The following is a 15,212-nucleotide window of genomic DNA, read 5'->3' as shown; positions in this document are numbered from 1 at the left end:
CCGCCAATTCATTCGGGTTTAAATATATACGTGTCACATATATTCATATAACTAATAGTATGTATCTTCAACTGTTATGCATCGTGCTCTTGACCTAATTCTCAGCTAGAAAAAGTCTAGAGAATGCATTACCTTGATTAACTGCTCCTAGATGATTAAAAGTTTGTTAAAAAGTTCTTAACTTGCTTATGCCATAAACAATATATTGGACGAATTAAAACTAGATTCACGAACAGAAATGACCGGGTTGCTTTAAGGTCTGAAGGATGTCAAATGCTGTAAGAAGAGTTGATAACAAAAATAGGTACCGTGCTTTAAAATGACAAAGTTCAACTACCTGTAGATTTTTCGGAAAACGCTTGATCACTTTCAAAAAGACACATGCCCATCTTCAATATGTCTATAACAACTGTACAAAGTTTGAGGTATGTCAAGTGAGAGGGGTTGATTACACAAAATAAGTATCGTCTATTCAAGACATACTTAAAAAATGACAATGTTCAACTACATGTCATTTTTTCGAAAAATTTCTGATCACTTTAAAAAAAGACACATGCACATCTTCAATGTGTCCATAACAACTGTACAAAGTTTGAGGAATGTCAAATTAGAGTCATCATCGGAAAACCACGGTCGGTCGCACTTCTTTTACCTCCCGTGGTACACAAAGCCGGTATTTTCACATACCCCGGTAGCTCATCAAAATAGATGACCTTACGTCATATATCGAGGACCATTGGGAATGACCGTAAATATTCCCGAAACTCTTAGTGTCATGAGTAATGGCGGTGCCCATGAAAGTGTGTGTGTGTGTGTGTGTGTTTTGTTGTGCCACTATCAAAGATCGGGGTTATAGGGCTCTGTCGTCAAAAACTGTACTTGAACAGTACAGCTATGCTCTAGAGTGCCTCAACTTTCTTCCAACAGATGCATCATTTTGTGCAGCCTTTGTACGAATAAATTAAATCGGGCATGCAAATTCAACGCGTCAATGGTCACGAAAGTGGACCAGCTGAAGGAGGAAAGGGATGAGTTGTTAGGTACGTTTATATTTTGAATAAAATTGATTTCAAAACAAACTGACAAAGAAGTTGTAAAGCATCTCGCTGAAAGCTTTGTAACTTGTTTAAATTTTCGCTTAGAATGCCATGTTTTTCTATCCTCCCGAACACTGGAAATAGAGGGCTTTTTTCATTGGTTGAATATCGCAATAAGGAATGGTAAAGCGACCAATCGCACAAAGAAGCTGAGACACACCTTCCAGCGAAATTACCTAGGCGTTGTGTCCCACGGCAGGTAAAAGAAGTACGACCAACCGTGGGTTTCCGACGACGAGTTAGAGAATAGGTACCCTATTACAGGGACGTCCGTCCGCCCGCCATTCATCATACTATAAACCGGATGCACGTTGTGCAACCCGACCGAAAATGGATATTTACAATATTGTATGTACTAGTACACACGCCTTTTCTTTTAATAGAGAACAAGCATTTATTTTTTCTAAAGATGAAATAAACAGCATCATATTATCTCTAAATTTCACACTTTGATTATGTGAATGTTGTCATTCTTCAATTTTCTTTTAATAGTTCAAAACACTTTCCATACACCACGATCATGCATTTTGTTTCACTGAATTGTACATTTGAGGTTTGAAATACATTTGGTTATAAAGTGAAGTTCACCTTCACTTCCTGTGAAATTTACATACATGTAATCTGTTTACAGGTTTAGCTCACCTGAACTTAAGTTCAAATGGGTGTTCCTAAGCAATTTCTGTTTACCTAAGCAAAGTCTGTAAGGGTGTTCACATTGTCATCGTCTGCTAAGAACCACCAAGCCGATTCAACCAAAGATAACAAAACAAAACAAAAACAAAATAAAGTAAAGAGGACAGTTTTCTTTGAATAAAGGGCAATATTTACTTTTTAAGGAGAGGAAAATCAGGAAATTGGGAGAATGCATTTACAATCTTCTTCTCAAGAAATTCTTATCCAGAAAAGACTTTCAATGAGGTATCTTCATATAGTGTAACTTAAATTCATTCAGTTGTTTGCACCCAGAGTCATCATTAGGAGGGGGGGGGGCACCTTTCATTAGAATATTCAATCAGTCAACTATCTTGAAAAAACCTCTCGTCAAATACAACGCAACTGCAATTTGTGAAATCAATTTAATAGCATATCATAATGTAAAAATTTAATTGAATTAATTTTGTTAAAACAGCGATTTATCTGTGAGCTACTGGTTGTTGTTCCAAACTTGTGAGTGGAATGTCCGTCAGAACAAGATTGAACAGGCGAGCATGATAACCCATATACCTGTTGGCCAATTCTGAACATATTGATAAAACAAACACGAAATAACCCCGAGTGCTGTAAATAACAAGATAGTCAGGCTGTAAAAATAACCCCTATTATCTTAATTAGGAAGAGTCGTGATATTTTAATAGAAAATTAAAATAAAATTTAACGTATTAAGAAATTGACACGAATCCCTTCGTCAAATACGAGAGTTAAAATTCTGAAGATATCTTGATTAATATTTTCAAATTGATTTTCATTATTAGGCTATATTCAACGGACATTGTTACAAGTTGGAATTTCAGTTCTTTTACATGCTGTTTAATATTAACTAATATGACATTTTTTTATCAAACAATATTCATTTTTCTTTTATTTCTCTGAAAATCATCATTTTTCGTAGTTCAATGAACTAATAAGAAACTAAAATCAAAATCATATATTTTTCACAAAACTTCTCTTTTATGACGTCACAAAGTTGGTCAACGAAAATCTCCACAGTGACATATAAAAATCATCCGAGACTATTCCATAATTGTTGCTCCTTAGTGATTCACATTCGCAGAAGCCTTTCGTAGTTCAACAGCCGTATTGTATCCATTACAGTCTTTTTATCCTTACTGCTTATATCATCATCAGAGAAATATATACCAGAGATCAGCAACTTCCCCAAGTCTCGCATTATCTCGCGGTCCCTTGTTTTTTTTTTTGGTAAAAGTGCACATCCTAATCCGACTTGAGAATGAAAGATATAAAGTTCAAACCTTCCAAATCTTATCACTAAAACATTCAAGATAAAATATCTTCATAAGATGTTTCACTTCTAAGTAAAATGAAAGTGAAGTTTTAAAAAATCCGGACTTGGAAAAATCGGCGAGATTTCAGGAAATGTTTACGATTTGCCTACTTTTATGTTCATAGTATATTTGCTGATCATCAAATCATTTCAGAACTTGTTACGTTCAATTCCAATTTATGATAGGAGTGAAATAAACTTAAATCAGCATCACTTTATCATAGGAATTAACGATTTATATGTGGGACTGCCATGTATTTTAAGCGGTAAACATGCCACCGTAGGAGTTGCTTTATCTCTGTTATATATATGTATGTCTCTGATTTTTCATGTGATGTTGAAGATATTCTTCAATTAATCTCCTTCGACCAAGCAAACAGAACGTAAGTCTGGATCATCCTGACGTTTGTGTATATGCGGGGAGTCGGCGTATACACAACCGTCGGGATGATGCAGACTAACAGAATGTCCAAAATAAACAAAGATACCCCGGAAGTATCTTACAAATACTTAAGTATACTTGATTCTGATAAAATCCGGCCGAATCGAACTGAGTCGGATATACCCGGCGACGCGCTTGGAATCAAGTGACCCGACTAATGTACAATAATGAAAATGTTGACCAACTATATAAACATTTGGCATAGAAATAACCAACACATTTACAAATCATGTTTATTTCACCAGTGTACCTGGGTTAAAACATTATGTCTTAGAAAAAGCCACTCTCGATAATACTGTCTGGAGCCGAGGACGCCAGCTTGAAGCCGCATTCGCCTATCAAAATTTTCCGGCTCAATCGGCTTACCCGGCGGGATGCGTGTGCAATTCCGGCTCGCAATCGTGTGTCGCCGATTAACCCGAGTATGCCGGATCGTTAGAATGAAGTATGCAACCTTTATTAGCATTGTCAGTATGTACATTTTGAAATTATTTCTCTCCTTAAGTTTTGCATAATGTTTAAAAATCATAACAACAAAAACTTACACCAATTTCTTTCAGTTTTCAAGTCTCTCTACAGCGCTCCATGAAATGTATGCCGTATGAAGAGGCTCGAGGTATATCATATACTGTACAAATAATCTGCAATGCTTCACGCCAGCATGCTTCAGTGCTTCATAAAGTTTGCCAGTAAGAAACGACGCAGTACCCTCATGATTTAAAAAAAAATGTTTATGGTTTAGATTTACATTCTGCTGTCAGAAATCCCAGTCTTTAGAATAGACCTCGTATATTTATCAAATAGTTCTGTATTCATACGAGCACTGTTTACAACTGCAGCACGTTCATGAGAAAATGTATATCAATAGAATTTCAAAAAATATATCTATCATGATATTATTCAAAATTATAAAATCATTGAAAATGTAAACATACGAAAAATTGTGTTTTCTGCCAAAGAGCCATCGGAATGTCACGCTTCAGATCACTATTGAATATCATGCATGATTAAAGCACATACATGTATACACTCCAAGACCTTTTAGACATGTTTCTTGAGTATGACATTTACGGATTATTAGGAAAGGTTCTGACACGATATATCGAGAAAGATTATCCAGAAATGACAAAGCAACAAGGCCTTGATTGATCACCAGTTTTATGTTGTCTCAATATACTTATCTGAATTTATTTAAGATTGTAATCATTACAGAATCATTATGAAAAAAGAATAATGGATTATTATTGTATTCCAATTAATCATCCGAGACAATCCAATTATGTAGGACAATGAGTAAAGTGAAGAAATGTGAATATATAATGAAATATCCAGTGTCGGTGAACAAGTATGAACACTTTTGATACGAGATATTACATTTCTCTTACTGAAGACATTCCATGAAAATGTAAATAGTGGGAAAACGGCACGACAAATCTGGCAGCTTGTAATGTGGTCCGGTAAAGGTAGAGGAATAGCTGGAAGATTGAAAACAAAAGAGTTATCATAGAGAAGTTCCTCTAATATCAACAAAGTTTGTTTCTTTCTTTTAATCCCTTCGTGAATTTTACACTCGTACTGAGACGTCATCAGCTGTAGCTGGAGTACCACAAATTTAAATCTATGCTTGGCTCTCGCTATAATACACTGTACACTGTAATACAATTCAATATACAATACATGATACACTATATTATAATATACACTATGAAAATACAATTCAATATAAAATATTATAACACGAGCACAAACACTCCATGACATTGTTATAAGTACATGTGTAGTAAATGTCTTATTTTAATTTACTGTTTGTGGTAAATGTACATGTAACTATAGTTGTGTTGCCAACGAAAGTGGGATCACAAATAAAATTAGATACATTCAATTTCACGTAAAACATTTCTGGGTTTAAAAATAGAATCTTCACATTCAACAATTTTTTAAAAAATCCACTTTTACGTACAAACAGAGATAAAACTATTTATTAACAAAGTTGATTTCTTTGCATTAATAGTACATGAAATTAAATACTTATTGCACTCAAAGGTGTTTAGATTATCACATGTGTGAAAAATATATATGCGTGTCACATAGTTATTCTAATAGTATAAAACAGTTATACATGTATATACCAATAATGTCCACATTACATCAAAATAGCAGAAATTTAATCATTTGAATTGAAAATCTGTAAGAAGTTTGTTTTGTGTAAAATACCTAAGTTGTAACATGCTGTGTTTAACTGGGAACTCAAAGAGTGCATGATTGATGTCACTATGCTACCTTAATAACCTAGAAAAAGAAACATTGGACAATGTGTATCTTGTACTGTATATCCTTATTTGGTTAAGATTTACATTGAGTTATACTTGAAAGGAAAATGGAGATAAAAAAAAAAAGAAGCATTGTATTTAAGGAAGAAAGGTTTAGATGGGGCAGTCGGTGGACTTCAATCATCGTTTGTCGTCATTGAATGGTTCCACTCTTCCCTTTCTGTCTTTGTCTGATAATTCACAGGAAGCTATAATGAGCAAAATCTGAAAAAAATACCCACAAGAATAAGTACCTTGCTGTTTCACAGCTTTACAAAATATCGACAGCTGCATGTCCTCTAGTGTCACATATCTATCAACAGTTTCGAACAAGATGAAATCATTGCATTTCAACAATTATTACAAACTTTTTCATTTTTCATTTACACATAAGCGCACTCACCTGTAAAAACAGCCCCACTCCTAGAGCTAGAATGGCAATGGGAAGACTGCCCCCCGATACCTTCCACAGCGCTTCAAAACAGCCCTTCCATAGCAAACGTGTGAAAAGAAGATGCAGACATTTACAATGCTTACAAATTACGTGTTATGTTTCTCCCATTTACATCATTTCTTTTTTCATCTCTCATTGAAGGTTTCACAATTTTATCGACTGAAGTTGCCAAATTTCTGTTAAGGCACTCGACATGCCTCGAGTTTTCTGAGGGTCTAAAATTATGATAGAATTAATATCAATAATAAAAATAGCGAACTTGAGTAAAAGCAAGTTTTGTGGAAATTATCTTTTACATGTATACCTTATTAGCGTTGGTACCGGATGTAACAGTTGCACATGTCAAGTCGCCGGAAGTAGGGAGTTGATCACAACACAAAGTTGGAATTTTCAGTGTATAAGTGGTACCTCCGACTACCAATTGTGAGTTCCAGTTTGTTGCCTCCTTAAAATCACTGTACCCATACACACCACAGCAGTCGTACTGAAATGTCAGACACAGGAAAAGCTAGCATTAAGGAGGGCTGGTTGTTTGTTTGTTTTACGTCCTGTCGAAAAATTTTCACTCACATTGAGACGTCACTAACTGTAGGAGAAGTACCACTTTAGACCTATGCTTAGCGCTTACGGCCGTAGCAGCGATGGTTCTTTAACGTGTCAACGCCTGCCGCGATACGGGACTTCCGTTTTTAAGGTCATATCCGTACTTCTAAATACCGAGCGTTTGGCGATGGGGTAATCTACAGTACTGAACACGAGGGTATTACTTGCGACGCTTCATGTCGGCATACGCGTTTCACGAGAAGTATGTCGGCGTGAAGTGTTGCAGTTCATACCCTCATGTATTTTCAAAAGGGAAGTTTATTCTTACATTCTTTTATTTAGCCTTTCCTTGTTACTTGATAATGGCAGTGAAAACATGACAGTGATGTGAATTGAAAAAATGTCATTTATTTTGAAAATGACGAAGTTATATAACAGAATAGCTAGTGGGGGTCAGAATGAGTCGAAAACAAAAATACAAGAACACATGTATCACATAGGTATGATTATGCAATCTGACCCCCTACAACACATAATGAAATATCGAAATAGAGCTGCCTGCAATCAAATAAGGTGGGCTTTACAAAATAAAACAGTTCACACATACTAGCATCAAAGGGGCATTACAAAGGAGGATGTGGAGGGTGGGTATCAAATTAATTTTCTTTGTGTACACAAATACTTGAGCAGTCTTTGCACTTCAAGCAAACAAAGAGGAATGACCAAAGCGTCCTAACGGCGCACTGTGATTGGTCATCCATGTAATATGCTAAGTACGGGGACCTAAACAAAACAATACCTCATCTTCAGTTTGCCTGATCGGAACCACCCAAGACAGCGATGATAAGAAACATACCAATATAAAGCATCCCAAAAAGTAGGGGCCTCAAACAGAAAATTCTCCATACCCAACATCCATCAAACGTGAAATGAACAAATCTAACATGTTGTACAAAACATATATTTACCATAATTTACCTATCCAAAATATACACATAGAACATACCCAATTAACACGTTACATAAAAGTCATTATCTACCATAATTACATATTTATGTGCCTTAGTTAATATGACTTGCCAAGTAACCTTTGCTTGTTACTTGATAGTACCATATTTATCAAAATTCATACGCGCAATGTTCACAACTGAAGCGCATTCATCAGGAAATAGCTATCATTACAATTGTAAAGATATCAAAGGCACAAATAAATACGAATACGCGCAAAATGCTTGCAATTCAAGTTATATTAAATAGGGATACGCAAGACATACATGCTAATAGTCACACGAAGGTCATATTTAAGTTGTGAAAGAGAATTAATACCATCTTTCTAATTCCCACAAATTAACAATCATCAAGTTAGTAATGTTTTGATGTTTTCCGCCACACACAACAATTTTTCAGTTATCTGGTGGTGCCCAGTTTTTATTGGTGGAAGAGAGAAGCCAGATAATAGTACCTGGGAAGAGACCATCGACCTTCCGACAGTAAACTGGGAAACCTTCACACTTAACGGCGCGAGCGAGATTCGAACCCACGCCGACCAGAGGCGAGAGGCTGTGTGCTCTAACCACTCGGCCACGGAGGCCCCTTAATTCAATGTATAAATCAAAACATTTTCGACATACATGTAGCCATTGAAGTACTACATGATCCTATTTCATTGCAAAAACATTTTAGGTGTCATAATTCCCATCATGGAGTCGAAATATGATGTAAATGCCACACGGTCAATCAGATTACTTAGACATTCATTTGTGTTCAATATCATGAACCGGAATCTCAAATGTTTCCGCCTGAAACATGTAAGTGGCATTCAGTGTGTTAAAGGTGACAATCTATTATAAAGAAAAACAACTTATCGAATAAAATTGGTTTTCTGTTCACCTAGGACATAAATCACATGAACGTTGACATGTAAATTGATGATGCCGATATAAAGAAGCATTTCGTAAGTGAGATAATTCATGCCAAAATAAATCATCGTAGTATAGATCTTTGACAAAGGAACAAGCACAGGTTGTTGATATGACTGAGCTGTAAATGGTTGTTGTTAACCAATGATTCATTAATAATGAAATGTAATCGGATTTTCAAGAATAGTTTTAAACTTACACGCTTTTCCTATCTATTTTGGCTTTTCGTTGAATGTCAGTATTCATTTTTTTTTTCTACCAAGAGACGTCGTAATGATATTCTCCATCGGTCGTGTATCATTCTGAATTCACGAAAGTTATTGAAAATGGGCATAAACTGCTGTGTTCAATGTTCTGTTTGCTTTTTGTAGTATTGACAGCGGATTCCGTACTAGTCAGAATAAAAAATGTTACAGACATGACACGTGACGTTTTAATCTCTAAAACGAGAATCCCGTGCTACACGACATCATAATACTTAAGATAGCTATTTTTCGTTGCTTTGATTCAAGGACTCTCTGATGGGTAGATAATACAATCACACGACCACTGCATTGAATTACAACATTAACGTACAGAATCTTCTCATCCACTAAATCTTCATTACTAATACGACAAGCAAGACACGAATAAATTATGCAAAAGAATATGTGGTTTTGATATTATAAGTATTAATAAGTTGAAAATACATAGATCATTATAATTTGCCAAAAGCATACGCCCTAAGTGATATAAAAGGAGAGGTAATTTGTTTTATAACAATATGTACAATGTTAATTATATCTCTCTAAAGAAGGTTAAGGTACAATATTGTACATCATTCCGATCCAACAGAATACCGGTAATTTTGACGGATATAAGTGCGAGTCAGCCCAGAGGTAAAACTCCTAATTAAATTCCAGAGAACAGACTGATTAGTTAATGGGAAGTGTTTACGTCAAGACAACTATTTTGAATTGAAAGCAGTATATGGAAATAGACGGAAACACCCATTTAAAGCATAACGATAATATCCCACAGTGCATTTCTTTCAGCTTATCCAAACAATGGTATGTAATGTACACATAATAAAAGGAAGACCATAAAGATATGTGTGCAGAATTATTAACTTTATTAAAAGAGTTCAAATGATATACGAAGAGCATTTGGCATAATGCCTGTAGCGCACTAGCCCTTTGCATGAAGACACTTGAAGAATCTTATTTGCATAATATGGGGTGAAAAGTAGGTAAACTGATAAACAAACCCACACTCTTACATGTATGTTTACCTCGTTACCATATCCGCAAATTAATTTCCTGTCGCTTGAGCTCATTAGAGCCATTTGTTTTTATCTAAATTTAGTAATGCTTTGTCATTACCCTCTTTAGGGACCCCAGTTCGTGAAATGTATATATATAACTACTTATCTATCTGTATAGTTTAAAGATAAAATGTTTGTAAACTTTTGTTTCGTGAACTAGTTCTATAGGAAAGGAAATACCACACACCTTAAGTAGCCTGATAACAAAACATACATGTAGCTTAAGGTAGTTCCTCCTTCATGTGACTTATCAATATAAATGGTTGAAAGTGGGGAATAAACTGTATCAATTTCCACTCAATATACCGGATAGTTTAATTTAATTAATGACCAACGAAAATAAGTATGTTTCCACCTTTCAGACATACTAATACAGAAGTATAGGTCAAGATCAGAAAATCAAACATTTTAATAAAACAGAATGATAAAAATAGATAATAATAAAAAATTGTTAAAATGAAAATTTGTAATGTCAGCAGTTTATTAAAACTGCTCATTTCTAAATATGTATAAATCAATTTTAGATATTAGGGAAAACATTGTATGATAGGCATACAGCAGAGGAAGTACCAGCATAGGAGTTATTGCCCTCGATAATTTTTTTATTATAAATAATTGATCATCTATGGAAAATATAAACTTTTTCATTTTTAAACGTTTAATAAAAATTTTTTTTTATTTTATTCAGTCAATATAATTCCTCTGAAAGATATACTTCTTTCATACGCAACGTTTAATTTGATAAAGATTTTTGCAAAAACCTATGACATCACACGAGGATCGATATCGATCTACCTTAAATTAATATGATAAAACTGTACCTTAGTTTATCATGATAAGAAAACCTACCGTGGTCTATCATGATAGGAAAACTATCTTAGCCCATCCCGGAAGGAAAATAACCTACATGTATCATAAAAACATATCATACACTGTACGTTAGTTTTTAGTCATTCATGATAAAGAAACGTACCTTAGTCAACTTATGATAATAAAACCTATTATAAGGTACCACAATGTACCTTAACCTATCAAAACAAAATATGTGATTATAAATATCATAATAACAAAACTCTTATTATCTAACCTATCATAACGAATCACGCCATAGCCCATTATAAGAAAAGTGCTTAGCCAATGACGTCAGTTGATTGATTGATGTTTTCCGCCACACTCAACAATTTTTCAGTTATTTGTTGGCGCCCAGTTTTTATTAGTGGAAGAGAGAGCCCAGATAAGATGTACCTGGGAAGATATCACCGATCTCCCGAAAGTAAACTGGGAAACTTTCTCACTGACCTGCGCGAGCGGGATTCGAACCCGCGCCGACCAGAGGTGATTTTGAGCGCGATGCTCTAACCACTCGGCCACGGAGGTCCTACAATGACGTCAGGAATACTTTGTAAACTGCTGTTTAATCAAATACCCCAGCCAATCATAAGTAACATAATTTAGCCTTTCATGACTTGAAAACATTCTGTAACATGACAAACCATACCTTGGTCATAATGAAGTTCCACCCAAAGGTTTCAGTACTGTTTCCAATGAGTCCTTGATATCTAGACATGATCATTGATGTCATCGAAGACTTGATGGAACCCATCATCTACAGTTAAAGCAAATGATGACCGTTAAGAATGCATGACACATTTAATTTGTAAACTAATCATAAAACAAGTGAGATTATAAGAAGTCAAAATGTGTTAGCTTTGTTAATTGGTCATGAGACAAGTTATATTGTGGAAAAGGTGCAATAATTGACCTCCATGTTGTCCAATTATTCTTGTTTATCAACACTGCGTGCTACTTACCAGGCTATCAGGAAAGGCATAGACGACAATCACAAACATAACCTCCACAATCAACAGTAAAATCAGAACCACTGCATACTGCAAAGAAAGCGGCTCTAGGAAATTTCTTCTAGTATTCAAAATTTTTGATTATGACATTTCTTTATTCCATTTTATTACCCAATGAAACCCGTATATTAAATCTTAAAGTAATTCCAGTTCAATGTGTAGCATCTATGAAATACCAGTTTGGAGATAGCAGAAATTCTGCAACATCCGCCACAACAGCCTGTCAATGCGACCGCCAGGAGCAGCGATCCAGCGAAAAAGATGACTAGCAGAAAATTAGACAGGAACATCATCAGGTCACGGTCTCCATAGTAACCCGCCTCCCCCAAACCGGTGGCTGTGATGACGTCGTTTATTTCGGTGATGACGGAGCCCTTGTACACTGTGAGAACATCAGGGATCTTTAAAAAGTCTACTGTAAGGGCTGCAGCAACCAGAAGCAAGAGAAGGGCCTGTCAAAAGAAATCGTATACGGTTATCACCCGAACGGTGAAGCATTTTCTATAGGGATGGAATATTACAGATCCAGAGTTCTTAGGCGTGGCTTTAGTTCTCGCAATAACGTCACCTGTTCGCCATTTTTTTTTCCTCGCGTATAAATTGACGTAAGTTGTGCAGAAATAAAGTCTTATAAACACTTCAGGATTTACAATAGTAAGAGTGCAGTGGAACATTTAACATTTTGAGAGAGTAAAGATATACTGGTCTGCTTTGTCCGAAACCCGATTTGTAATTTTGTAGGTATCGCTACTTCCATGTAGTTTATAGTAAGATTAATGAGAAACATAATTATACTGATATATTGTCAATAATGGGTGGTTATTTGTTTCGTGTCCCGTCGAGAAGTTTTCACTCATATTGGGTCGTCACCAGCTGTGGGCGAAGTACCACAAATTAAAACCTATGCTTAGCTCTCAGTGCCGTATCAGGGAAGGTGCCAACACTTGCCGTGTCACGGGACCTCCCGTGTTTAAGGTCATATCTGAAAGACCCTTGATGGTCACTGAATACCGATCGTTTGGAGAAGAAGCAATCGCTACCTATATTTACGTCTTAAGTTGGACAAGGTCATGGCGTGAGTGGTTTTCGAACCTTCGACCTTCCGGTTACGAAGCGAACGCTCTGTCAACGGAGTGGAATGCAAGAAATATCTACAAAATAACATCGAAGGGGTAGGATTCTCATCTCAGGGTTCTCGCTCAACAAGCTGAGAACAATAGGTTGATAATTTCTTTTCATATTGTTTTCTAATCATAAAAATGCTTTTTCGATGTTGATTTATAACCTTTCCTCTCGCATAGAGACGTCACTTGCTTTACTGAAAGGGCTACAGACAGGACTTAAGCATGGCGCTCGGGAACGTAACATAGAGGATTCTTTATCGTGCCAACGCCTACCATGACCGCTGTTTTCTTTTCAATGTCAGGCGCTTGACGAAGGAACAGTCACTGCCCAAGCTACACAACTTAGGTTTGACGTGGCACCAGGATTGAGAATTTGCATTACAGTTCTGACGATTTTTAATATCCATTTTCAACCAAACATTCTAATTACAGGAATTCACATAGGTATATTTCTAAACACCTTTTAGCAGGAAATGGTATCCATTTAATCCCCTGTTGCGATGGTACTCAACCAATGACAGTAGAGGCTAGCATAGCCAGGACTAAGTACGCTAACACACGGTGCTGATACGCACAGTCGTCTGTGTGGGGCATGTATTGGTAGTGTCGCTGGATATTGTTACTCAATTTGAAAGACACCCTATTCCAAATCACTGTTATCCCACTATTATTATGCAGTACATACATGATCAGGAGCATTGGAAAGAAGGGTAGCACATGTCCCCTTTCAGAAAGGGGACAGTTATTATCCCACTTTTTGTTAATCTGAAATTCTATTCCAACTTCTATCATTTTTTCAAGTGTTCTCACGTTTTCTAACCTAAACAACACTCTGAAGTCAGTAGTCTCTAAAGGTTCCCTTTTCTCGCACTTTGTATCTCCCTTGTAAAGGCTTCAATGATTTTAGTGTAGCAGTGTGACTGTCTATTCTCTTTAGAGAAGTCGAGAGGCATAGCCTTCATCGACTTCTCTTCGCAAGCATTCATATTTTGATTCTGGAAAACGTGTAAATGCCGGAGTCGGTGACGGTTTATGCTTCGACTGACGTTTCGACTCAGATGTGCCTGGATTTATGCAATAGACAAGTTGTTTTCAAACATTTAGCAGTAATGCACAAAACTGTTACAAGGAAATTAACACTTACTTGCTTTTAATCCATTTTCAACATGTCCCCTGTCCCGGGTTTACGTTAACTGGTCTTGGGAGCTGTCACAATAGGGGGCCAGTTAAGAGAAAAGCAGGCTGACGTAATCAAAGTTGTGATTTAAACCCGGGACAGGGGCATGTTGAAAATGGATTAAAAGCAAGTAAGTTTTGATTTCCTTGTGACGGTTTTGTGCATTGCTGTTAAATATTTGAAAACAACTTGTCTGTTTCGTAAATCCAGGCACATCTGAGTCGAAACGTCGGTCGAAGCATAAACCGTCACCGACTCTGGCATTTACACGTTTTCCAGAATCAAAACATGAATGCTTGCGAAGAGAAGTCGATGAAGGCTATGCCTCTCGACTTCTCTAAAGAGAATATGTGGTTGTCGTGATCAGAAAATGAGCAATACAATCCGGATCAAGAAAGATAACTTATAGTTTTGGACACGACTTATTGTAAATCATCTGAAATGACTTATTTTGAATATGAAAGAAAATGACAAATATCTTATTTTACACATGTATATTGATACTGAAAATAGACAGGAGATAGTATTCAAAACAAATCGTGTAATTTATTTGTAAAAAAAAAAAACAACAACAAAAAACAAAACAGGAAACCAGTCCGCTAGTACAACAATTCAACCTTTAAAGAAACGCAATACAAATAAATAATAACCGTGAGGATGTTTTGAATTTTAAACTTTTCATGAGCGACGAATGTGAAGTGAATTATTTTATGAAGAAAATGTTTCTTACCACATATACACTGTTGGTAAAAACAACAAAAACACGTGTGCAGGTACTAGCCATGATTCTTTACGTGTTCTTCTGCATGCATGTGAAGGAGTGATAATTAATTAGTGTTCTATTATGTGTCTTAAGAGATACTATTGTTGGTCAATTTAAACTGACTTGAAATTAACAAAACATCTTTGTCATAATAGATCGTTATTCAGAAAATACAATGGCGATACTTGATACCATCATTTAAACGATACATTTCGCAGAG

At 35.9% G+C, this 15,212-nt stretch overlaps 1 protein-coding gene across 1 annotated transcript; it reads right to left on the bottom strand.

Moving 5' to 3' along the window:
- Positions 1-3,765: 3,765 nt before the first annotated feature.
- Positions 3,766-15,074, bottom strand: LOC125681466 (CD63 antigen-like). The gene is made up of 7 exons (XM_056155842.1): positions 14,960-15,074; positions 12,105-12,380; positions 11,881-11,958; positions 11,568-11,675; positions 6,609-6,788; positions 6,254-6,337; positions 3,766-6,075 (listed from the first exon to the last, which is right to left on the bottom strand). Exons 1-7 carry the CDS (start codon positions 15,011-15,013, stop codon positions 5,992-5,994), a joined length of 864 nt encoding a protein of 287 aa, XP_056011817.1. The 5' UTR covers positions 15,014-15,074; the 3' UTR covers positions 3,766-5,991.
- Between the last annotated feature and the right edge of the window lie 138 nt (positions 15,075-15,212).

Source organism: Ostrea edulis, chromosome 2 (genome assembly GCF_947568905.1).
Source record: "Ostrea edulis chromosome 2, xbOstEdul1.1, whole genome shotgun sequence".
Lineage (NCBI taxonomy): Eukaryota > Metazoa > Mollusca > Bivalvia > Ostreida > Ostreidae > Ostrea > Ostrea edulis.
The sequence above is the reverse complement of the archived record's forward strand: the minus strand, read 5'-3'. Positions and strand labels throughout refer to the sequence as shown.

What these genes read in the sequence shown, in the direction of transcription:
- LOC125681466 (XM_056155842.1), bottom strand. Translation starts at nt 15,013, where the DNA reads ATGGCTAGTACCTGCACACGTGTTTTTGTTGTTTTTACCAACAGTGTA. An exon ending in GGAACTTCATTATGACCAAG is followed by an intron (nt 6,789 to 11,567) that starts GTATGGTTTGTC and finishes CTGACATTTCAG; the next exon opens with TACGACTGCTGTGGTGTGTA. An exon ending in CCGGTACCAACGCTAATAAG is followed by an intron (nt 6,338 to 6,608) that starts GTATACATGTAA and finishes TTGCTATGGAAG; the next exon opens with GGCTGTTTTGAAGCGCTGTG.